Source organism: Dendroctonus ponderosae, unplaced genomic scaffold (assembly GCF_020466585.1).
Source record: "Dendroctonus ponderosae isolate FM_Combo_2020 unplaced genomic scaffold, Dpon_F_20191213v2 Dpon_F_20191213_1, whole genome shotgun sequence".
Taxonomy (NCBI): domain Eukaryota; kingdom Metazoa; phylum Arthropoda; class Insecta; order Coleoptera; family Curculionidae; genus Dendroctonus; species Dendroctonus ponderosae.
Window position 1 is genome coordinate 51,941,531 of NW_026017110.1, and position 26,940 is coordinate 51,968,470.

The 26,940-nt window shown below is 32.8% G+C and overlaps 2 protein-coding genes across 2 annotated transcripts; both read right to left on the reverse strand.

The window, feature by feature from the left end:
• Nucleotides 1-16,112: 16,112 nt before the first annotated feature.
• Nucleotides 16,113-17,720, reverse strand: LOC109537166. The gene is made up of 2 exons (XM_019903764.2): nucleotides 17,519-17,720; nucleotides 16,113-17,367 (listed from the first exon to the last, which is right to left on the reverse strand). Exons 1-2 carry the CDS (start codon nucleotides 17,620-17,622, stop codon nucleotides 16,884-16,886), a joined length of 588 nt encoding a protein of 195 aa, XP_019759323.1. The 5' UTR covers nucleotides 17,623-17,720; the 3' UTR covers nucleotides 16,113-16,883.
• Nucleotides 17,721-18,786: 1,066 nt separating this feature from the next.
• Nucleotides 18,787-20,425, reverse strand: LOC109537167. The gene is made up of 3 exons (XM_019903765.2): nucleotides 20,250-20,425; nucleotides 19,227-19,404; nucleotides 18,787-19,167 (listed from the first exon to the last, which is right to left on the reverse strand). The coding sequence occupies exons 1-3, from the start codon at nucleotides 20,259-20,261 to the stop codon at nucleotides 19,022-19,024; spliced, it is 336 nt and encodes a 111-aa protein (XP_019759324.1). The 5' UTR covers nucleotides 20,262-20,425; the 3' UTR covers nucleotides 18,787-19,021.
• Nucleotides 20,426-26,940: the final 6,515 nt, after the last annotated feature.

Sequence of the window (26,940 nt, forward strand, 5' to 3'; positions counted from 1 at the left end):
ACATTAATCAATTTATGGTAATGTCGGTAGTACACGACGCACTTTTCCCCGATTTATTTGCCAATAAAGTGGACCACTTCTTGAAGGTAAGCGACTTTACACTTGGACATTGTTCTCACAATATTTGGTGCAATGCTGAAGTTTCTTGGTGAAAAAAAAACGACTGTTTTTCTTGGGCCAATGTTTCGGCTTTATTTACGCCATCATCGGGGTACAATAATTTAGTCCATTTCCACCATGGAATAATGGCCAGATCATGCTAACAGAGGCAGGTGTAAGATTACACGGAACAGCATGAATCATCAATGAAGTATTACGCCCGCCTCTGTTAGCATGCAGTGGCCAGTATTCCATGGTGGAAATGTACTAAATTATGGAACCCCGATGATGGCTTAAATAAAGCCGAAACGTTGACCGAAGAAAAAATGCCGTTTTTTTCTGCCACTATCTATTGACTGATCAACCCAAAAACAGAAAGCAACATCTACCATAAATTTCAATACTTTAGTTCAGTTGTATCGATGTGTATAGCACATGAACCATGAGCCCAATTCTTCGCTTATCCCACTGCTTATCTAAGCGACTATTTTTATTTCTAATTTAGCTGTATTTACTGCATACAACACAGATTTTCAATATGTGAGACACAATAAAATAAATAAGCTAAATGTTAATTCCATCCCAATTTACTACGAGAACCGCTGCCAATACCGTCATTGTAAATTTGGCAAACAACAAATAACCCCAAAAAAATTTCAGAAAATTTTTACATTCGGCAATAATTTTGATCATCCTCTAAGCTAGCAATAAATTTAAGGATTTATCAATTGCAGCCCACTCCACTCTTTACCCTGATATCTGGTGAGCTTAATAGCTGGCCCAACTTATTGGCCAATAAATTTCCGAAAAGTGCGTAGTATATAATCGATTTTCTATAAAGTGTGCATTTTCTATAAAGTGTGCATCAATTATTCAATTTTACTTACTTCAACGTCTTTTTATTTCAATAAAATTTGCTTGTCGTTATTCGATACTAAACAAGTATTGCACAAAATACATTATTGGCTATTATTTTTTCTGATATTTTGTTGGGAATGCTCTTTATACTCATATATCAAATTGATTACCGGGCCGACAAAACTGGCCACAACTTCTACCTTTTATGAACCGTAGTTGCTCACATAAAAAATGTAAGCAAATGCATCTGTTTAATCTGAGCTTTAAGCAACATTAAAACTTATTTTACTCTTAGGCGAATATGAGAATTTTTCTGCTGAATTGAATAGGTATAATAAAATAATGCATTTGCATTTGCTTGAGGACAACTGAAACTGGTGAGAATAATCGAAATTAAGATAAGCTGATTTTGCTGGAAACCTGGAAATTAGACAATATCCAATGAAAATAAAGAATGCACCTTGAAATAGCTGTTTCAACACTTTTTCGGTTTCGAGAATTAATTGTTCTGACAAAGAGCTTTGCTTAACGACATTAAAGATTGTTTTAAAAAATTTAGAATAAAAACATAATTTACTGCTATCTGGGAAATGCCCATCTTTGTAAGAACTATTGAGGCATAGAGTTATTAAATTGATATAATTACATTCGTCAAATCAAATTTATCGGTAAGTTAATCAGCATCATTTGAACTTAGTTTTCACCTACTCAGACGACGTTACATTTTAGGAAATGTTTCTGTTTGTCATTACATCTTGATACAAAGAGTATTTTTAAATTAATTAATTAGCTATAGGTAGGGATTTATTACTAGCTTATCAGTTACTGCCATTTAACATTCCAATATCGTTTCGCCAAATCGCATTTTACATATCACATGTGAGTCATCATTGTTCGCATTCGAGTAATCGTAAAACAATGAAACTGTCCTAAAATATGCATGATTGAAGAGTTACATGGAAAAGCCCAATGCCCAATAGAGTTTTCTTTATGTCCTTGTTCAGGCTTTCTAGACGGCACAGTAAAGTTCAGCTCATTAGTTAAATAGCTTCTGCATTTGGCAGATTAATTAATTTTGAAGTGAAATCTAGAAAACCCCAATCTAAGTCTCCGGTCGAGCGTTTTTACAACTTTCAATCGAAAAATAAGAATACTTTAAAGTTCAGTAAAAATCTGAAAAGTTCAAGTATAAACGTGTTGTAAGCGTCTATGGCTCAGAGCAGTATAAATTTAATAGTGGGGGGTTATGTCAACGTAATAAATTTAGTCGATCAAGACTGATATATCCCTGTAAAGATCAAGCTGAGGTCAAGTGACAATTTTTAAAGCCCTAAAACATTTTCCAAGGCGTCCCAGCAATTTAATATTTGAGTGGGCCCCATTAAGGAAGTAGTGTAGTGCACTCACATTTATCCTAATAATAAAATAACCGCTGGCTCGTACCGAGACTATTTTTCTTGTAGGAAAACTCTGGAACTGGCTAATACGAAAAACTCTGAGAAATTCTTCCGTGGTTTAAGAATTTATGACACCACGTAAGAGAGGAGTATTCACTTGAAAATATCTAATTAACCTTTAAATTTTAAAGCGAGCTCTTAGCTTTAAAGTGTTATATAGCTGGAAGTTAAACTAAACTACCGTTAAAATACGCGTCTGTTCTTTTCAGATTAAACTTTTACGTTTAACTGAAACATTTCCAGCAGCTTCATATTAATTTTATCAGTTTCAGATACAAGATACAAACTATTTAGTTTGAAATTGAGTGGGTAGTTTTGACTTCTATTATTAAATGACAAATATTAAATAATACACAGTCTGCGAAAACGCTACTTTTTTATTTCTCTAGAAGAAACAATTTGTTGAAATACTACTGAATCAAATGAATGAAAAATTGAATTCTTAACATAGCGGAAAAAATATTAGAGGTTACAAAAACTTGAAAGCAAAATGCAATATTGGTACAACGACAAGCAGAGTGACGACAACGCCCAAGCTGAAGACCATTCCAGCAGCTTTATGGCAAGGTACTCCTTGCATAGAAAACCATCTTCGGCGTGAAACAGTTGAAAGTTCCGGGGGATTCTCCGGGATCGGCTCCAGATGTTGGCGTGCAGGTGCATTCTCAGTTTCCGCTGTAAAGTTCAAATACGTTGTAATATTTTCGACAATTCGACTCTTTTTCCAATTACCAATTGTCCCTGCATGTACTTGACTTCTAGCAGATATTTTCATGTGCTGTTTCATTGTTATATATTTTTTGACGGTTAATAAAATATTTAGGCTGATTTTTATGTTTTAATAAAGTATTCTGATCTGCTAGTTCAAACAGATGCTGAGTTATTAGAAACTTTTACAAGGTAGTTGTCAGCCGATTAAAATTCTTTAGGCAAAAATATTGCATTTCAGGAAAATTTGTTTTATAGGAACGTTAATATATTCCGAGGTACAGGGTGGCAAAGTGTAATGTGTAAATAAAATTTTCCTCAACTTAAAAAATAAATAACAGTGATACTTAGACAATTGTGATTGCTACAATTGCTATTGATTTGGCTTTTTCCGTTATAATGGACGTGACTGGAACAGGGAAATTTGATATATGTTTAGTGTTACACTCAACTACTTAACCAGGCTGGCCTATTGGTTTTGGCAGCTGCAAACAGAAATTGGCAAACGTACGATATTCTATATATTTGAAATTAGGGGAAAATTTTAATGGAACAGTTTCAGATGTTGGCAAACCATGAAACAAAATCATACCCTTCTCGAAGTTTGACAACTATTTTTTTAGTATAAATTCTGGAGATGTCAGATTAAATCTTATTACTACAACTTAAAAGAGCCTAGAGATTGAGGATGTCACTTAATCAAAGCCTAATTATTTTCGCGATAGTATTAATATATTCAACAACTTCTTAATTTCATCTTCAATGCATAACTGACATTCTTATCGGTAAATTAAGACCATTTTGATATAAGTTCAGTTGTGTTTACCTTGAGCGAAAACCGCACCGAATTGCAATTTTTACTGTTGTTACAATCACGTTAGATGTTGATAAATGCAGCTGCCGAGAACTCTTTTAAGTATCCGCTATATTTCCATATCAAAATGCACAGCTATAATTTACTGAAATAAAAGCGTAATCGGAGAGTATGATTATTTGATTTGATACAGTTCATAAACAATCGAAAAGCCTGAGAAAAACGTTCACTGAATTAAAATAAATTTGAAATATTTAAATTGAACGTAAGTAGTGTATAATAACATGTTAAATTAACAATTTCATCTCCACCCTTTATAATTCGAACGTGATAAAGAAAAGAAATAAGCGAGTTTTGCTAGTTTGTCGACACTTGATTTTTTCACGCAAAACGCTCCTTCCGCCGCTATGCTACAATTTTCCGAATAAAAGTAAAAAAATTGTTTAAATTTTTCTCAAAAGATGAAGAAAAATTCAGTGTCGACAAAGTAGTAAAACTCGATTATTTCATTGTGATTTGTGGTTGGGTTGAAGGTTCGAAACCAAGAAAACAGTGGTGATAAAGAAAGTTTACGTGAGCAATTGAAAACCGAGATTTTAAGCTTGGGGAAACGCCAAAAAGCCAAACGTTTTACTCCATTTACAAAAATTTGATGTACATAAAAAACTAATTGATAATTTGCATCTCCTGATCAATTTCCTTGCGAATGTTAAATACTTTAAATTACTCTACCCACTTGCTCTACAAAGATTCGAATAAAGCTAATATTTAAAAACAGAAACTAAACTAGGTATAATTGTTAAGTATTTTAATTCAAATCAATTAACAGAACTTAATATGGAATTCAAATTTTGAAACTGCCAAACTGCGCTTTAAATTAGCAAAACCTTTTTCTTTGATATGTCGCCTTTTAAAACGAATTTACACAGGCCTTCTATTACAGATTGATAGAGTGCCATTATTTTCATTCACAATTAAAAGCGAATCCTTCGTCAAAAAGTAATCAAGAGCTATCACCTAGGGGGAAGAAAGAGTAAAACAAATTAATTAAGACGAGGAATTTAGAACCCTCTAGGTAAGATGGTTTTCTAGCAAATGTATGGTTAGATCAACAGAAATACATATGTACAAAATCGATACTCATTTAGTAAATTGAATAGACATTCGGGGCGCAAAACTCCTCCAAAAAAAGAATTAAAATAAGAATCAGCCTCAATCAAATAGAAATTTTCTGCGTTTTAAATGTTATTAAAAATTAAAATAGTTTTATTGAAATAATATAGGTAATGATGAAGTACCAGCTTATGCAGCTTATGAATTGAAATAGCACAATAACTGGCAATGACAACCAAGGTAATTTTAAGTTAAAAAAATCGATAAACTTACCAGGAATGGAAATGTACTGCGATTTGGGCATTTTGCGAAGAGGAAAGCCTTCTTGATTCATAGTAAAATTTTGAAAAACTTCGTAATCAACTTTAAATAAAAATAACGGGTATAAGCCAAGGAAACCGACAGGACAATAAGCAATATTGCATATGGTGTACAAGTCTTTGCGAATAATTATCAGGTCCGCAATTACAAGTTTTAGTAAAAAAACTGTTCCCACTTTCGAGTTGATTGATTATTGTATTTAAAAATATCAAATGCGAACATAATGTAATTACATGTACATTACATAACAGGTACTTATTTAAAAAATATAATTATTTTTTAGACTTTCAATTTTCCGATGAGCCAGAATCTCTAAGCTGATGAAGATGAAATTAAACATCAAACCTTGAAAATAAACATTAGTTAATAATATAAATATTCTGACAACAGAGTAATGTTCACGAAATAATTTGTCATCGAATATGTATATGTGTTTAATTTAAATATTCTCTTTGATTTTTTAAAATTATTTTATTCGATAATGATAAAATTTAAACCTATAGTTTAGAACGTATTTTAGGCACAGTCTGACTTTATGAGAACTAGCCACGAATTACGGTATCTGTTATATAAATTTATATATGTATTTTCTAAATGGAAATAAACGATATTAAAATACGTACAAAATTAAAATACGTCTCTGCAATTGGCGATACCAAGTAAGCAGAAAGGTATCAATTCAACACCCGATAAAAGTCTTTTATTGGAAGTTAGTTATCTATGTCGTCTATTATTTTTAACGTCGAATTCAAAGTCTGGAAACACAATGGAAATTGCACTGATTTGGATTTTATTGGTCACGTAGACTTTTCTAGTCGCATTAAGTCATATGAAAAGATATTGAAGGTTTATCAACGAAAAGGTTTCAATAAAAATTATATCGGCTCTAAATCTAATTATGGAGAATCACCTTAAAAAGCTTAAATACAATTTGTAAAACTGAAAACATTATATTTGACGATTTAATTCTGGTTAGTGCACATATTGTGCTGAATACGCAAAAGAATTCTCAAGGGCTTTTCATACCGATGGGAAATAAAACGGATATGTTTTAAAAGTTTGCTTCATTAAATAAACCCTTTATACTTGAATGCTTTATGCTGTTATAATAAATAACTACATACCACACTTATACGGCTAACCGTAAATTAAACTGAATAAAAAGTGTAATCGCTTCTGATTTTCATGGAAAAGGGAGGCTTTTTGAGTTCATAATGGCCAGAAAAGAGATTTGTAGTTGCAAATGGCGCTCCACGTTTTTATGCAGAAATTGAAAATAAAAAATCCTTTCAATTTTTGATTGGCCTGCACCAGCAATTGATTTTAGCGTATTGAAATACTCAACTTTTCACAATAATTGTTCAATACTGGAATATTGTTCTGATGAGTATATAGTTGCAGATGTTGCACGTCAATATTGATGGTTCTGTATAATTTAGTTGATCGTTAAAACATGATCGTCTCAGCTAAAATTTAATCGTCGTCGATTAAATTGTACAGTCGTAATAATTTGGTGAACACAGTTATACAGGGATTTTTGTATTTAAATTTGCTTCTGCAAACCTTTCTTTTGCAAAAAGTTATAAACTCATAATGAAATCGGAAGACACTTCGGAAACTTCTCGGTTAAAGAGCGTATTTTTGCTTTCCGTTGAAGATAAATTTAGTATCGTTCCGGGATTTTCGAAAACTCGACCAAGCTAAATTTTTCTGTAGTACACTTTTGATTGAGCAGAAGGACAATTATAATACTGTCAATGAACCTACAGCGACGTGTATGATTTGTTCCGAATGGCTGATATGGTAAAAGTACATCTATTTGTGTGTTTTAGAGTACGATGGTAAAAAATAATGAGCTGTAACCACTTAGTATTCCAATGCCCTTTCCACTTCATGATTCAACGTGAAGCAAAAAATGGATACGAGCCCATCAGCATATTTATTATGAATCACGTGTCACAAACAGTACGTGCATTCGGTTTGACGTATTATAAGGGTAAGAGATAAAATTTGCGACCCCAAAAAGAGTCGGCCTGATGATTCATTCCAGTTTTTGGGCCTTTGCAATTAGGAGAACGCTAGAAGAGGTGTCTCGTGTCACCGAAATACGATCTGGTTACAAGGCATTTCCTATGAACAAATGAATTTTCTAAGAACCCTCAATTAGGCTTCGATACTTACTAATGAATTCCAACTGCTAGAATTATCTGTATTCTCCCACAACAAAATTAGTGCGTGGTAATTTCAATTTAAATTGCTTTCCCTTATTATTTACCCTTTGTGGTAATACGCCCTGTTTATTTTTAATAGCAGAAAACCGCTATCTGAATTCAAATCAACGCGCAAATGTTCTATGTTAATTATCAATTACACTAAATAGGGGAAAATCTAGGTAATTTATTTCACAATTAAACTGAATTTGTCAACAAATGGAGCTTAATTAGCTGCGTCATTTGCAAATGATTCGAGCATTTGATCAAATAAAACCACGTTTTGTAATGAATGCAATTGATCCATTTAACATTTGATCCTTATTCTTTTGATTTGTTGTACAAGTTTGTCTTGTATATAAAATCTTTACCAAAAATTATTACAAAAACGTACCTGATATGATGCTAGTTGGTTCATATGTCAGAGAAATGTTGCCAAATGAAATTACGTATAGACTAAAAATGATAATCGAAAAAATTACGAATGATAATATAAACTATTTGTGTGACATCAGCTTAATTCGCTTTATTAATACATAAAAATTTTGCAAAGTAATTTTAAACACTTGCAATTTTAACTAAATGCCGTTGCCATCTACATTTAAAGGATATCTATTTTGAATATTTTAAGCATCATTTTTCGATATGAAAATCAATTATAACATATACATCGATCACAAGACATTTCGTCTACGTATATTTAATAAAAAAAGGGAAATTTAGGGTTATATGAGCTGTGAGTAATAAGCTATCCATGGCATGTCTGGCCTATTACAGTAAACCTTTTGGGGTTACACCAGTCGAAGTTTTCTTTGATGTCTCTACAGCGAACTCTCCCGATAGATTGGGTGGAGATTATTTTCGTCCACTGGGTGTCAATTCGACCAGAAGTTGCCTTGTTTGATTAATGTATTCAGGATATGTACTTTAGAGCACAATTGATGGTGTCCAAGGGAATAAGAGACGAGTCTAGACTAAATAGGAGTTTGGTACTCAAAACAACCTTCAAGCACACAAAAAAGCGGAAAATCGATACTCGGAAAATGTAGGTGAACAACAGAAAAAACCAAAATATTGGTTTCTTACTTTAGTTTACTTATTATATGGAAGCAATTTATGAGAAGTCAATAGGAAGGGCACGATTAAACGACATAAACTGACGTTTATTATTCAAAATATGCTTTATTGCCACGGAAAAATTCACAAATTTTATGGACAACATTATTAAACGTAACGAAACCTCAATTGAAACTTTCAGAGCAATTCATTCCTTCAGTTTTTATTGCATTTTCAGCATACATTTCTTTCTGGGACCATAAAACAAGGTTCCCGACTATAGAATAAATACTTAAAGAAAGACGGTATCCCTCTATCTAAATTTGCTATTTGATTCATTACTATGCATAATATACCAATGTTTCAAAGTTTAACCTTCCTGTTAAGATGGAAATTTTATATTCGCTGTAATATTTTATATAGAATGTGCCTAAGTGACTGCCAGAAAATAAACTTTGCCATAAAGTTTAGAATAAGTCGATTGAAGTTTAAGAATGTACTGTGGTTATTTTGCTTGGGAAGATAATGGCGTCAGGAAGTTATGTAAATATTGAGTTTTCCCTGTTGAAATTAATCAGTTAACTTCCTGCAAAATTCATTATATTCGTTCATTTTACTCTGAATCACACATTTTCTACATAACAAAAAATAAGCTACAAGAACAGGCTTAACAAAAATTACTAAGTGTATATGGTTGAGGCGGGGTTTCGGGAATTTTGCCCTTTTAAAAAGACGCAATTTCGATACGTCTTGTATTTCAAATTGATAGAGAGTGTTCTTACTTCACAATAAAGATACACTTACATTTAAGCTGTTAGAGAAATTCCGATTAGGAAAGAAATTAATTTAAAAAAATACCTTTACGTTTCGAAAGCAAATCTGCTATTATAAGTAACTCTGTCTTTCTAACAGACCGAAATTTAGAGACAAAATATCCAAGAAAAAAGTTACAAAATACAATTAAAAACCACAGGAGAAAAGGAGTAAAATTAATTCATACCTCAATTTTACGAGGAATTGAAGACAAACCGATTTTTTCCATTTCAGTTTTATCCGGAATCATTCTTTACTTATTAGTGAAATAAATCAAAGTTCACATTTAATTTTTTTATTGTCATTTGAAAAGTGTTATTACATTCAGTTATTATTTTATATACGATACGCGTTATTCACAATGCTCTGTTTGGAGATTTAAATTACAATAACTCAAAAGTTTACTAAGCTTGGCATACGGATTTTAAAACTAAATTTTAAATTTACAGCACCATTTACAGTGCTATTATTTGTGATGAAAAAATGAATTCAAGCAAAACATATTAATTTATTTAGCAAACTTTTTACTTAACAAACCAAAAAAATCTCGTAAAATTGATGGCACAGTAGGGCATCTGTTACAGTTTGAAGTTATATAAGTTACATACTTTATAGTGAGTATTGCGGTATAGGTGTTTATAATATTGAAGTACAGTGTCAGTTTAAATATATTTTACATATAATGAGGACCATATAGCAAACAAACAGCAAAATAGTTAAACCTATACCACGAGAAAAGGCTAATTGTTTCTGCCTATTTATGTGTCTGATCCCTGCTTCTGTTCCAGCATTATTTATTAAATTTGGCATTCGAAATACAGTATTACATGAAATCCGCTCATTACGGGTTATTGGTGGTGTTAAAACAACCTCATTTGAATATGTCGTAAAGGTTACTTTTCCCTCAGTTGATTCCAAATGGTCAACGTTACCTTGCGGATCTACTGCATTTTCCTGAGTAGATGGCGTGGGTCTGTTTCTAGAAATTCCTTGGTTTGTTGAAGCTGTTTCGTTCAAAACCACTGTACCAACAGAATTTTTCTCATCATTGTGAATTTGGATAAACTTGAACATTCTGTCTGTCACCTGCTTGCAGTTTTGTTGAGAATCGAACTGATTAGGATTTTTGAGATGCGGCCTAAGTATCTTAGCTTCTTCTGCGTGCATTTTTCTGGATTCTTCCATGTCTTCAAAGTCGAAATTACTTTTCTTTGGTGCGGTATCGTGTACGGAAAACTGCTCATCACTACCTTGAAAATGTTGTAATTTACACATTCCAGATGGAGTTTGGTTCTCGAGATGTGGCATTAACGCCTTGGCTTCTTTTGATTGCATTTTTCTAAATTCTTCCATTTTTTCAAATTCGATGTTATTGTTCTGTGGTATAGTTTCACGCAGTGAGGAATGCACATCACTACCTTGAAGATGTACATCACCCTTTTCAGATGGAGTTTGTTTCTTAAGATGTGGCATTAAAGCCTTGGCTTCTTCTGCGTTCATTTTTCTGAAGTCTTCCTTTTCTTCAAAGTAGAAGTTATTTTTCTCTGGTACAGTTTCACGCGGTGATGAATGCTCATCACTACCTTGGAGATGTACTTTACCCTCTTCAGATGGAGTTTGTTGCTTAAGATGTGGCATTAAAACCTTGGCTTCTTCAGCGTCCATTTTCCTGAATTCTTCGATGTCCTCAAAGTCAAAATTATTTTTCGTTCGTTCAGTTTCACGCAGTGAGGAGTACTCATCTATGACTTGAAAATGCACTTTACAGTTTTCAGAAGACATTATAGCGGTGGCTTCTTCTGTACGCATTTTTCTGATTTCCTCCATGTCTTCAAAGTGAGGATTATTTTTCTGAGATACGGTACCGTCGACCGATGGACGTTGATCAGTATCTCCGATAAATGACACTTCACACGTTAAAGAAGTACTTGTAGGGAGCGTGTCTAGATTGACCGCAAAAATCGGCAAGTCAGAGTTTTCTATCGGTTTCAAATCAAGCGATTTCGGAACTGTTTCTTTCCCTGTCGAATTGGATTTCTCGGATTTTGGGATAGTCATATCGTCAGCAACAGATAAATTAAAGTATTTATTACACTTAGAGCACTGACGATCACAGGTAAGTTGGAGATATGTCTACGTCTTTGCTCAAGCGATTGGCGACTGGCTAAAGCAATTATTGAGAACTACCTTTGTTACTACAGAGATAAGAAAGACATAAAATGTGATTTGATTAATCTGAATGTTAAACAGAAATGTGATTCATTTTGAAATATGTCAGTCCAACGAGAAATGCTTCTGTTCATTAAAATTGAAATAATATTGCGTCACTCATCGCCCAATAAACTTATTGACAATATCAGATGTTTGGTTTATATTAACCGCATACTGCCGATAATCTATTTAACTTTGATTTAAAGAAATGTACAAATATACTCTTATGTTACATTACCGCTTATATTGCAAATACTAAGATTTGGCAAATCCACGAGCTAAAAATCAGTTCTTGCAAGTAGGATCACATGAGTGGACACTCCAAAGATGAAAACACGAAAAATAAAACGCTCATTGCACCTCAACGTGTAGCTTTCATTTAAGCCCGTTTATTGGGATGAAAAATGATTATATTCATAAACCGAGACCTATCCGCTTGGGGGGACTGACAACTTAATTAGCTTCCATTTTACAAGTCCCCTCAAATATATTTTTAAGTCCGGTCACCCTCATCGCAAACGACAATCAGATTCCGAACTGCATCCCCAAAGCGGCTTCTCCTTATCATTTTACTTTCAGGAACTTAATACAATTTAAACATTCTTTGTTACAATATTGAAAGCATCTCCTTTGATCTCTCATTAAATATTGGAAATTTAATTTGGGAACCGATATTTTTAATGGCATAGTTATTGCAATTATTGGAATTTTCAGCTTTGATTATAGCTTTTATACTGTTAAATTGTTTTTTGTTTCGATTTTTGACGCGAATTTGTGTCATTGCTCTAATGTGTTCAATAAATGTCTTCGAAGTCAGTTTAATTGATTACTGGTATGTTTATGATTGACAAATCAAATTAATTGGTAAGGGTTGTAATACGGGCTATTTTGCTTCTAATTACTATGCAGTGAATTCATTTTGCAGATTAAAAATGTCGATTTTTGACACCAAGACCACTTTAAGATTCTGCAATGCAGCCCGGTTTCAGTCCCTTTTTTTAAATTTTGTCACTTGTATTTTCCAGACGATTCAATGCAAATTGAACAATTTTGTGAAATATTTTTTGATCGGCAACCAATTAATTTAAAATGTATTTTCGTAATTAATACCTCTACATGTATGTATACATATATGCGATTTAAATGCTAGTGCTATATTATGAAAGATATTTTCAAATTAAATAAAATATGGCTACCACCCCATGGAATAAAAAATGGTAATTCGCGCTATTACTTGTTTATAAAAGCAAGATATTAAGTGAATGTGTGAAATAAAAATACTCTTTAAATTAACAGAAAATTTGCGGAAAGTAGATCGTGCATATTGAACATAAATACGAATATTATACGAATCAAGATTTCTTAAAGTGACAATAAAAAGAAAATTAAAATATTTATGTAAAACGTAAGTTCATTTTCATACGAAATTAAGCGATTATGGGGTAATTTACGACTCAGATAAGTAAATCTCTGAAGAGTCCACGCAACTACGTGCAAGATATGCAGCGAAACTGTTTAAAATCGGTAATAAAATTGTAAATCACACAGTTTATAACCAGAGTATGACAACCTTTCGCCATATTCGTATTTATTACAATTAGCAAACGGAGCATTTTCTTTCTCATTTCCACACTTACTTTTATCAGATGTGTTTGCTGTATCGGACGATTTTAAATAATTTTTTAGTATATTTGCAAAGCAGAGAAAAAAATGCAAAACGCGGAAGTAAATATTGAAGATAGCAAATCTCATTAAAGTTTACGATTTTCAACAAAGGGAACTGAGTAAGGTGGAAAAGAAATCTTAAATTAGGCTTTTCTTTTAGGAAAAAGCAATTATGCAGAAAAAAAGTAGCCCATGAATGATCAAATTTTTATTTGACAAAGTGCTAAAAGTGGTTTCTGTATTTTAGTTCTTGCAAATTAACGGTAAAAATTTACATATCTTGACCTGAGATCGTTATACCTTCCTTTTAAATTTTGGACAGAAATTATTTTCAATGCCGAGAAGCTTGATGTGATATAGATCGTTTGATTCAATTAACAATACAAAATTGTTTAAATAATGTTTACCAGGACTATATATACTATTTATGAACGAATATTATTATTTGTGTCTAATGGTAAATAGCCGATAATTAAAAGAAGGATAAAGTCTCTTAATTTAGCTCAACTAGATGCGAAAAGACTGCAAATTGCCTATTTGTTGCAAGTGCTATCTAAATTTTCGCAATTTTCGCTACATTGAGTTCGAAATGGGAGATCAGGAATACAGTTTAAGGGATCAGTTTTATCCTTATATCGAAAGTGTGTTAGTCCCTGATTTTGCAATTTTAATAAAAGTCATTGCTCTATAAGAGACGAGCGTTATTTGGACACTTAAATAAAAGTGGAGCTGCGTTTCAATGTCTCCTCATCTCCTTATATGCGTTAACGGTTCTTGGAACGTTTTGTCGCGTACACATTTTTACACTCTCGTTCACATGATTCTAACAGCACAACAATGGAAAGGGATTCCAGCCAGGAAAGGTTTTTATTGTAATTGTGGCATTCCATTTTTGTGCGATTTTTAAAGAAATGAGAAACTCCCACGTGAAATTCCATTTTTCTGGTCATATAATAAATCGAAAGTCAGGAATTGTGTGTGTGCTTCCGGTCCTGGCATCCACAATTCTCCTTAAACGTCGCCCCTATTTTACCAGGACTTTCTCAATAGCGAGTTTTTGCGGTTTAATTTAACATTGTCCTTCTAAACGTTATTTACAAGAAATTAATTGCGGCTTGGCATTTATGGAGCTGCAAACACTATATCCCAAACAGTAAGCAGCTGCTTTCACTCAACGTTACATTAAGAATAATGAGACTAGTTATATGATTACTAAGACAATCAAAGGGTAGTGAATATTTGGGATCCAAAAAAAGTGTAAGTATTAATTTTATTTTAGTAACGCATTCTAAAGGAAATGTTTTTAGAAACAAGTATATCAATTTCCAAAAATACTTTTTTGAAGAACAAGGATAGTCCAAAATAGCAGTTTGTACTTTGTAATTATGTGAACTGATTGCTTTTGTAACACCGTTCAGTGAGAATTTAATAGTTTTATGGAATTTCATTGGGAACAGTCTGTATAACAAATCAGCACATATGACGTGTCGATGCAAAATCTCTTCAAACAATCGAGTGCAAAACTTCCTTAATATCATATGGTCCCCTCACGTATGAAATGTCTAGAGCTCATATTACTCTGAGGGTAAGAACTCTGTCTCCATTATTAAATAATCACTTTTAAAATATGTGAAATGCCTATGGTATTAAAGCCATTAGGGTTTTAATCGAAAATATGAATTTTAACATTGTATGAGTGTTAGGAAAGCTTGTAGCGCCAAAGAATGTTGCATGTGGCATGGCGTGAACTGATGTAATTTTTCTTACTTAGGTCAATGAAAGGAAGGCTTGCCGGTGACGAAAAGTCATATTAATATGCTGAGAGTAGTTGGTTGAGAGTAGTTTAAGAAAATCATCTTGGATTGATGACTTGTTTTTAAGCTTTTCAAACTGAATGTAAGTTTAGGTGAATCAATAAAAGAAGAATAAGAAGGCGATTTTTGTTACTTGCGAATTTAAAACGTTCAGACCAGAGTATTCAGCCTTGTAATTATTGAACTTAGCTTAGCACTTACGTTAAAGATTGAAAGTAATTAATTGAATATTAACATAGCATCAGTGCGTGCTTTTCCTTTCAAAGAGAATAAAATTTCATTCGCCATTAGCTGGAGAAATTGAACCAGTGCATCGTTGTTTCCGTACAAGGAAATGTGAATAAGTAAAACAATTTTTCAGAAGTAAAAAGACAGTGAGAATCGCCCCCGTTGAATCATGTCACCAATAATTAATGGCTGATTTCGACTGACCGGAAGGACAATTCACTTTCGGTCAAATTATTCATATCCATGACGCTTTAATTTGCAAGCGGGCGATAATTGAATACTGATGTTAATGAGTTTGTTAGGTCCAATTCTCCAGAATAGCTAAACGTAGGGAAACATTTTTATTAAACCCAAACTTGCTGTCGTCGAATACTGGATACACATAATCACTAAGCATTTTCTTACTTTTTGAGCCACAACTTTTAAGCTTAATATAGAAGAGTTTTGACAAATGCGCCACACTCCAACCAAAATGTATAGCATTTTTGTTCATGTTTGTCATACATTCCAGTTACTGAATTTTTTATGCAATGCTTTCATTTGGTTTACGAGGGTTGGTTTTTCTTATTGTAATGGTTTAAGAAGGGACGTTTGCCTTGAATAATATATTACATAACTCCCTAGGGCTTAATAGGAAGTTTCGACCACCAAATTTATATAGACACGTGTGATGCATCATTCGTGAATGCCCAAATAAACTGGATGAACTTAACCGACTCCTGCTACAAAATGAAACACAAACGACTACATTATGATACTTTATTTTTTATGTATAAAAAATGTTGCCTAATACTAGTTTTAGTGAATAAAATGCTATAATACTGCTAATAAAACTTATAAAATTATGCCAAACAAAATCACAGTATGTGTATAATAGTCACAGTCGTGTATTAAGTTTCGTATAAAAGGTACATTTTAAAAGTAATCACAGATGTAACAGTCAAAAAAGAGTATTATCAATTTTTTTAAATAGAAGCTCTATCAATTCTGTTAACTTCAGTTTCCACGTTAAAAATATTTTTGATAAATCACCAATTAGTTAGTTAAGTGCTATTTTGTGACGAAACACGATACATGCATATTTAGATTACAATAGTCTATCAAAACCGAAGATTGTGACGAATTTAAAGTGCGTTAATAAAATAATTAAAATATATGTACATACACAAAAATAAATTTTGCGCTCCCCATGAATTTTAATAGGCTGAAAAAAATCTATACAAGGAAAAAAAATTATATACTTATATAAATATACCACATATGTATATAGGTATACCAAACATTTGTATTTTAAGATCAACGAATCGTAGTTTTTTTTTCATGGTAATGATTTTACTTTCGAAACCTATTTATTCGTGGATATTTGGTAGCTGTCTATATTGCAATAAAATACAAAAAATAAAAAATAATAAATTGGTAAATCCAGAACTATGGTCGCACGCATGAATTACGGGGGTCGATAAGACACCATCGGATGATAATGGTATTTGAATTTTGAGCTGAGCATCAACTTGCATTACATCTCGTCTAACTGATAAAATACTTCTACGGTTAAATTGATAATAGTCGGTTCAATGGCAACTTCACTGTTCCGAGCAGTAGTATAATGCGAAGAAGGAGTCGTTAAAGCAAGTGTTGCAGCATCGGTTACGGATAAATCGAGTTCGGCATTAGTGTCTTCCACATATTCAATTTCCCTCACATGAAAGCATTTTCCATCTGAGAAAGAGTCGGCAAAAGTGATATAAGTTGTGAACCTAGATGGTTTCAAAGTGCCGTTCATAATTCTGACGTTATCGTATTTAAACTCATAGTACTCAGGTTTGCAGCAATCACATCTTGCATCTGGATTGCATTGTCGTAACCAATCTTTTACCTTGTGTACGGAGTTCATCTGAATCATGCAATTCTGGAACATTCTGCGGTGAAGCTCAAAATAGAGACAGTCAAGACTGAATCGAAGATGGGCGGTTCTGCTTGGATCTCCAGAACGTCGTTGTCTGCAAAAGTACAACAGTATTATATATGTGATATCCAAATTGTTTAACTAATAATGGAGTTAAAATCACTAACTGCACAGGTAGAAATTCAAATGGTTTTTTGGCGCAAAATATTGCGAGTCTGTAAAATATTTAGATGATTCATACTTACATATGACGAATAATCCGCTCATGCTCTAAAATCCTCTTGCACAAATCGCTATGTGATAGCTGGTAGTATCGGTCATTCTCGTACAAAACATGTTTGGTCTCCATAACTTAATATTGCGCAAAATTTTTACTACAAGTGACCGGATTCAAACAGTAGTGATATTGCCGGGACGGTGGTTCAACCAATAAAAAGCGCAACAGCCATATTATCACTTAACATAGATAAGAAAGAAAATTTATTGGTGAATAATAAGAATTGCCAGCAGTCATATTTGCTTTCCATTGACGTCCGGCTCCAATATTTCAAAATAATTGCTAAAATTATATGACGTAATTGCCCTCTATGCCCTCCAGAGGACATTATCGCATTCAATTGAGCTGAAACCGACATTCAAGAATTTTCAAATGTCAAATTGCTCTAAATAACATTACGGCGATCATGTACCTCCTAAATATTGAGAATACATCATCTAATAATTAAACCACATTATGCATACAAATACAACAAACTTAACATTTCAAGTTTACTTATTTTTAAATCAGATATTCTAACATTATTTAAATATTAGAACTTACAATGCAATGAATGCAATGTCGCGTGTGTCAAAAGAAGAAGAAACTAAACGCGATAAAACCAGCTTATGTGTATTTGAGGAAATGAAATTTTGGACGCGACTGTAATCGGTGTTGTGAAAGTCGACTTCATACATATTGCCGCATTTGCAATATAATTCAGGTAATATTTTGTTTTCATTTCTTAATATCTTTTTTCTGTATAACAAGTTATTTTTGATCCAATTAGAGCGCGTTTTACCCTAAGCTAACTATAAAATCTTACTGTGGAACACAAAAACTCTATTGCATCATTGAAACATAGGAATGGAAACTAAAGCAATGCTTCAAAAGTTTAGAATTGGGAATAAACAAGAATTTATTCAAGAATCTGATTGTGTAAACAGTATTCAATATGAAACTCGTAATAGATTGGATTGCTTCTACGATTTGATCATTTCTGAACAGAGATATGGCACTTGGCATGAGAAGTTTACTCAAAGTTACCCTTAAAGTTCGATATAATCCCGACAGGAATCAAAGCAGATACGAAACTGGATATTCCTCTATGCATCGCAATGCCAATAAGTGGTTTAGAAAGTTGTCAGCATGAACTTCGGGGATAATGAAAATTGGTCACTGTTTGTAACTACGCGCCTAGGAAAATTTAAACAAAAGTGGCCAATGCCGACAACTATTTAATCAATTAAGCGCAGAAAATAGTTATCATTTATTTTCAAAATAAATAATCTGTTAACTAAACATATTTCATCTAGCGCAGCATAACGCGTTTAAATAAAATTGCCTGCGATGTTTTATTGAGTATACTAATTTAAGCATCACCTACAGTTCAAAACATTAAAAGTAGGTCCTTTAGGATTTTTTTTTATTGTTAACAGACCTTCCATATAAAATGTGTATAAAAATATATCCGAAAAAATAAATTTTCGCTTTAACAACTGTAGAAATCGATGCATCTATGACCATAGGTTGGTATGAGTTTTGGGGTGCAGCATATCACCTGTACTTGGTCCCGTTTAACTCGGACATAATAATTGGGTTTAGAAGCATCTGGCGATATATCTGAGTAACTTCTTCCTAAAAAATATATACGTTTGAAAATTTTATAATTACATACATTTGTTAATATGACTTACGCGTTCTTTCAAATTCCCCAAAATGCGTTGGTACACGTAATTCACTACACGAATCTCGCAAGCGAACTTTCAGATCCTCTAGGCTACAAACGGAAGCATGTGTTATCGGATGGCTAACCGCCAGTATTGCGGTTTCCAACAAAATAGATGTAAAAATCATAGTGGCAAAAAATGACACCTAAAAGTAAAAATCTTGAAAACTTTGTTAGAATAGCGCCAATGAATATATCAATCTCCAGACAATTTAAATTCTTAACATTCATAATTTAATAACACTGTTTATGTAAGCCACAAAAATGTTTGCATTTGCTTATGTAAGCCGAAATATTCGCTGCATTGAAACGCAAAGGTTACACATACATCAACTTATATTTATTTAACTCGAAAACAATCCCGCCCAGTTCTTATCAGAAATCTTATTGCACTGCACTGAGCCATTAATAAGAACTTGATATAACTGATAATTAATTTTGCTAGTATTGGAATTGAAAGACATTTTGAGACAAACAAATTTTGTTCCCCAGATTGAAGTTTTTTTCTTCCTGTGTACATCTTTTCACCAACACCACGTAAATGAATATTGAACGTAGGAAAGCAATAACTATAAGGTAACGGCGAAAGAATGATTTTGATACTGAAAAAAATAATAAATCATGATATTGAGGTGGCATTTCTTAATATTTGCGCATATCTACCGACTAGGAAGGGAAAATAACGCTTTTCATCCAAAAAATGATTGAAAAACCGATCGGCAGATAACTAATTCAAGCGTTTACTTCGCGGAATCCTATTAATTAATTAATAAAGCGGATCAATCACCTCCGCAAAAACTAGTTGCAGAATTGGCGCGAAGCCACATGTGGAAAACTTTTTATTCATTACTACATTTTAGCATTTGCCTAGTAAATTAAGAGCAATTTCAATTAGAGAAAAAAATCATTACCTAAAAATATAGGAAAGGTGGAGACCTTAAAATTCAATTGAGTTCATCCTAGTTTACTTTATCTGCGTATATGCACTTACCAAAACATTCATTTAAAGGTCGACTTTGAGAACACTTTCCAATTCAAAACGTAATATGTTCCACTGAACTAAATAATAGAGCAAATGTTCGGGATGAAAAGGAATCTATCTTAACTGGATTAATCAGGACCCAGGTGTGACCCGATCTCAAATAGCAACATATTTCGGAATTGCACATTGCAATTGCCGTGCATAAATGAAACTGTAGCATTTTATCAAATACAGGCCTAGGTTAGCATTCCGTTCGCATGTAAGCTTTTATTTTAACTATAAACATAACATTTATTATGCTTTGCTACTTAAAAAAGCAGGTGCTTGTTTTAAAAATATTATTTCAAATTACCGCTTCAATTATTTGTTTCGTAATTAGGTATCTTAAACTTAGACGCGTTGATCATTCAACATATTACGTTCTGTTATTGATCAGGTTTGTTACATTTTAATACCTCCAGCCGAAATACACATTCATTCAAATTCATTGAAAAGTTTATTTAATTTATTATTTTTTTACTCCACACTTTGACTGAGACCCAGGAAAGATACGACCTATATATCATAATAAATACACGCAGTCACGAAAATAAATCAGAAAATTGGTTATTTATAAAAAAGACTCAATAATGTAATTCACCGTTAAAATATTATTTACGTTTTAAGTTTTAAGTATTTATGGTGTTAGCCTAGGTATTTTATGCCTGAAAGTGTAAAAACGTTGTCGTTATTTCTCGATAGCTGTTTCATTGGGTCAGATAAAAATTGATTCTATATAAATGTATCGAAATGTTAGTATAAAGTTTAGCCAAATAATTCGTACGAAACACGTCGTATTCGCACCAATGTTACTACAAAACTCAGACTCAGAGATGTTCAGATTTGCAGAAAAACTTTGTAAAGCATTTTGTTCGTTGACAATTAAATGCACCAACTTCAGAATATTTTCTAAATCCACACTGCTGTGTTATTGCTTTCAATTTTCAAAACTTTTGGTAAAATGGGCGCCAAGTTGTTGCGAGGTAAACATGGCCCGACACATAAATATGCAATTTTAATGCAAAATCTAGGCCAGATTAATTTATAGTAACATATTTAGTTTGTTTACAAACAAAGTTGTATTCCATTAGCTCATAACTGGTATTTGTTGCCTATTATTTAATAAAATGGTCACATATGCTATTCAAAAACTGGCATTGATCTATGATATCTGCTTCCAAACCATCTATTTTTGACACGGAGAAATATGCTTTAGAAATACGAAATTCTGCCCCCATTTCCAGCTCGTTTTAATATAGAGTTCCAGATGGGGTAGAATATCCCCGGAAAATTTCAAGTAAATCGATAGAGTAGTTTCTACCTTCAGAGCAACCTCAGTAGATGGCAGCTGACTGGACACGTTTTGGAGGAACACTAAACTATTTATAATCTCAATAAATCAGTAGAAATTAGATCCCGTATTCTTCAACTCTTTTAAATAAAAAACGGCGCTATTCGCTTATTCTTATTTGTAATTTTCCAAACATATGATAGTTCTCAGTCATTAATTTTCAAAGATTACATGATTGGATTTGCTTTCATTCACACGTTACATAACTAATTCGAAAATAAGACTGAAATTCAGAACTTTATTATATGATAATCCATTGAGGAATTACAAGCATCTCGTAGTGATGAGTGATGAGCGATTGCTGCCTGCTAACCCTTCACGGATGCAAAAATATTCAAATTAAAATAAACAAATTTCGAATAAACTGTGGACCCCTGAAATCGGCCTAAAGGCTCAGTTCATCATCTCAAAATCTTTAAGTAGATTTAAATCACAGCCTCGATCCTTCAAGTATCCCAAATTGACGCGGTTCAACGATTATTGACAGGCAATTCCTCCCCGCCTGTTCCTTATAGGCCAATTGATTTGCTGTATTATACATTTGATTGATGTATTTGCAAACAACTTTTGGTTCGGACCCAAAATTGTTTACGAAAGGTACTTTACACAGGATTTTGCTAGTCCTTTTCAAACTTGACAAGACGATGCTCATGTCTCTTTATATATATTTATTGTGCTGCCATTATTTTTTGATGTGTGATGAAAAAGAAAAACATTTTTAGACAAGCAATTTTGTTAAGATGTATCGAAACTTCCTACGCTTTCTTTGTCGTGATTTATAAGCTGGTATCACTGGCTCAGTTTGTTGCACAAGCTTTGGAAAATTTTATTAAATAAAGCAGTTATACGTCATTTAATTAATTTTTCTTCAACCTATATCTCTTTGTCATGTGATCTGTCAGCGTCAGTTATTTATTTGCATTGATGATGAAGCGATTTTATAATAATTTTACCTTAGTCTGAACAGAATTAATATTTATTATTTAGCGAATAACTGGCCATCAAGCTAAATAAATACATCAATTAGTCTGATTACAGCCGTTAATTCAAGTATCTCACTGAAGACGAGAAATCACTTGAGTGGGAAACATAATTGAAACGTATTAAATTGAAACGTATTATCTGAGATAAGAGGGACAACATCAATGTTTTCCAGGCAATATACCTCTACTGGAATTGTTGTTTTAGGGGCTGTACGCCACCAAGTCCGTATAGTTTCATTAAATCTCTTAGGTGGAACTAAACTGGAGTTCCTAAAACTTTGCCATCAAGATAATTTTCTGAAACTTATTTAAGTGTTACATGCTATGTAGTTTAACTTTAATATAAACACATTACTTCTTAAAGTACGTTCGTGCGTATTATGCTGTAGGTGTTCGCCGGTTTAATATTTAAAGAAAAATTGGCGTCAGTATATAGAGTTTCAGGCTTTTGTTATTGGGGCAAATGATTCTGAATCAAACTTTTAATCTGAACCAAAACTGCACAATTTATAGCAGACAATTAACAGGTCGTAAAGGTTGTAATCACACATACAGCAAACTGAAATATTGTTTCAGGGCTTTGATTAACTGGCCAATTCAGATTTGAAGTAGAGCTCATATAAAAAGACCGGGAGTTTTGTTTGACTGAACACGAAAGTGGACAAAGCTAAAATTAATTTCCATATATTTTCACAAGTGAGGTTGAAAGCAATTTTTAACCAACATTAAGAATCAGTTAAATCACGAGGTTGACCAAATATGAAGGCTTTTCTAAAAACGCAATTTAAATAAAGAAGGCGGGATTTGTGTAACTTTTATACCTTCAAAATGAACTAGAACAAGATAAAAACAACACAATCCTCCCCGGGATCTGGTACCTTTTTCGGCTTTTTAAATCGCGGTAAAATGGAATTTAATTCTGACGTCCAGTTTCAGAGGTTTTTGCCCAAAATCTTACACGATTATGAAGTAATGTGGCAAAGTTGCAAGTTTTCAAGCAAAACACATCTGTTTCACGATGGCCTAAAAACAAAAAAACGTTCAAGGAATAGCCGCGAAAGCCTATTTATTTTTATGCTTTTGATGCTTTTCCAGTTATTCATTTATTGCTAAGCATAAGTTGCAACACGACAAATTTCACAGAAATAGAGAAACACAAATCAACGTTAATCAACACTATTTAATTAATGAAATTAATTTTCGATGATACAAAGCTCGATAACACAGTTTTTGAAAAGGGAAAAAAGTCAAAAAAGGCAGGTCTTGAGCAGGTATTCTGGGTGGTCTTGTGCAAAGTCCGAAGGGTGGATTCGTTGTAGCGCCATTGGCTTTCGCAGCAACGGTAGAACGATCAGCTGTGGTATGCTGTAAATACCTACTTACGACCTGATTGAAACTATTTATAATAACGCTTACAAAAATAGGAAACACGTGGTTTGACGACCATAAGTTACCGTCTGCTAACCTAGTACCAAATACCTAATCTAATACAATGAATGAATGTGAAATAAAATGAAGTAAAAATCTAACAAATGGCTTTCAATTGTCTCACTCCAATCTCATCCAGAGTGTCCCTGGCTATCCAATTCACCAGTCGTGTGATTAAAATCCCCAGTCGGGAACCAGGAGGCAGCTGATGGTCCTACAAGCGGAATCCAAAGAGGCGGACAAAAACTATAAAAGACTGTACGAAGATGGCGGACTCGGTGGTCAAATTTGGTCTTGACGACATACCTACATACCTACATTTGCCATCGGCTTAACATACAGGTGGACCACTATTTAAAATCCATTTTTAACCGTTACAAATCCCCCTTCTCCTTCGACAAGAGGAAAACTTCGAGATTAAGTTTTTCCACGATTAGCCACAATACGGTCATCAAACTAACAAATGACTACAGTTCCCTTAATGATTATATCATATCTTTCCCTAAGTTCGCCTTGGATATTAACGGCTCAAGAGTCATTAAAAGTATACGTGCAGTTAAATGTTACCAAAATTGACTGCTTTTACAAAACTCTTCAGCCGAAATAAATAAGCATTACCCTTCCCGGGTTAAGATGATGCAAATATCTTATATTTAATATTAGATATTCGCGAAAGCAAAAACCCTTTTAAGATGGTGGCTCTCTTTATACCAGATTGACTTTCTCGAAAAGCCTTTAAAACTCGATAGAATTTAATTTAGCGCCATAACTTCTGCGACAGATGCGAATTAAAACATTTTGAAAAGAAAATTAATCAGCTATAATAGCACAATAAAACTGGAGGGAAATAATATTCTTATAAATTCCTAGAATATTTACTTGCCGATTTGGTATTATTTGTTTCCGTGTTTTATTAATTTTGTATTGGATTAAATTTTGGAAATGATCTGAGTATCGGATTAAGCGCGCCTTAAGGAGAAGTAATTTTATCATGTTTTCTGCCATTTATTAGCACTAGAATCGATTAACCAAATTTACCTAAACGGAGCTAGTCATTAATTTAGAGCCATTTAATAGATTAATAAGTTCGAAATGAAAATAAAAGGAAAACACAGTATTTTCGATACTGGATAACTTCAATTGAATTTCGAATTGCCGTTATGCTTTAGAGAGAAGGTACATTAAAACATAGATGTAAAGACGCACGGTCGAGGAAGAATAGAATGTTATTTGCTAGATGCACATTGCTGGTATTTTATGGTCTTTGACAGATTCCAGAAATTCTAACTTTAACACCGAAATTGCACGAGGCTTTTATATGCCGTCTAGTCGTAGCTTACCGTATAAATATGATAGTGGGAATGCTAAACCAGTGTAAAAGTAGACCGTAGCTTGGAGAAGCAGCCTTTAGCGTGGAATACTATTATGACATTCCGTAGAGTGTGCGGCATTCGAAAACTATGCCTTAAGTTCAGATGAAAAGCATTCCAGAGAGACCATATGATAGATAAATAAGCATACTGTAACACTGCTCTTAGCTGAATACAGAAAATCTTACATAGCCTTGATATCAACAGAGCTGAAAAATATTTTATAAATATTATTTTATCATTTAGTATAAATTTGCTTTAATTTATTATGCACGGTGTCTGAAAACGGTGCCACCAACACTTAACGAGGCAAGTCTACTCTTAGAGCAAAAATAACAAGTTTCCATAAAACTTATTCGAACCCTCAATAATAACGGGTCTACAGGGTGTTAAAGTTGGATTTAAAAGAATATTATTTTGAGATAACTTTTTTGTTGGTTATTCAATTGTTTCAAAATTTAGTACACTTATCTACTTAATCTACTTAATAACCTATTTTTTTTCCTAACGCTTTACATTGTATGTAGTTTGAAAAAATAAAATAGCGGTCCTGACTACGTAAAAAAGGTTTACTTGTCAGATTTCTCTAAATAAAACAAGTCGTTTCCGAGAAAATCTTCTTTCCAAATTTGTCTTGCACGGTGTAAGTAGATGACACGGGTAAATTCAACACCTAAGCATTATGGCAAAAATGTCAACTTTGGAACAAATATACAAAGGATCATAAGTAATAAGTATCGTCACAAGTATGTAAATTTTGAAACAATCATTCAACTCACAAAAAAGTTATTCCAACTAAATTAATTTTATAAATCTAATATAATTTAATAATTAAATTAATTATTTTACTAAAGAGTTATTCTTTATGAAAAGTTCTGCTTGGTCCCAAAGTTAAAATGCAACCATCAGATCTTATTCTTTTTCAGTAGTATATGGGGTTTTTCAGTAGTATTACGAAACCTTAAAGTAATTATTTATTACTGACAAAAATTATTTTTGATTAATAAAAGTTACTCTGCATAAAAAGTTCTGCTTGTTCTAAAATATTGTGCCATGGAAACAGATGGACTTACAAAATAAGTTACGAATTAGCTAGTAAGTAAAAATGTCTTAAATTTTAAAAAATTAATTGTTATACATTTATAATTAATTAATGAAAATTTAACGCTTTGTAGATCAGCTATTGATTTTTCTAAAAAGTGTTATAGGAGCTTGTCACATTAATGTTTGCTCTCGAACTACCTCGTGAAATGTTGGTCGCACCATTCATTCATTCATTCTCCACTCTGTATTTTATATGCCGTTTTCCCTTTTACAGAATTTAATGTTGCAAAGGAAAGTTTTCCTATTGAGCAAGCTTCACATTCAGTTTTTCTGTATATTGTTATTCTGACTTACGATATTACAGCTTTTATTTATTTATAGTTTGTACAGTTCATACAGCGATAATTTATTTTTGCTTGCCAACAGTTAACTGTTTTTGTCTAAATTTATAAACGAATTAAATTGCGTGCATTACTCTTAATATA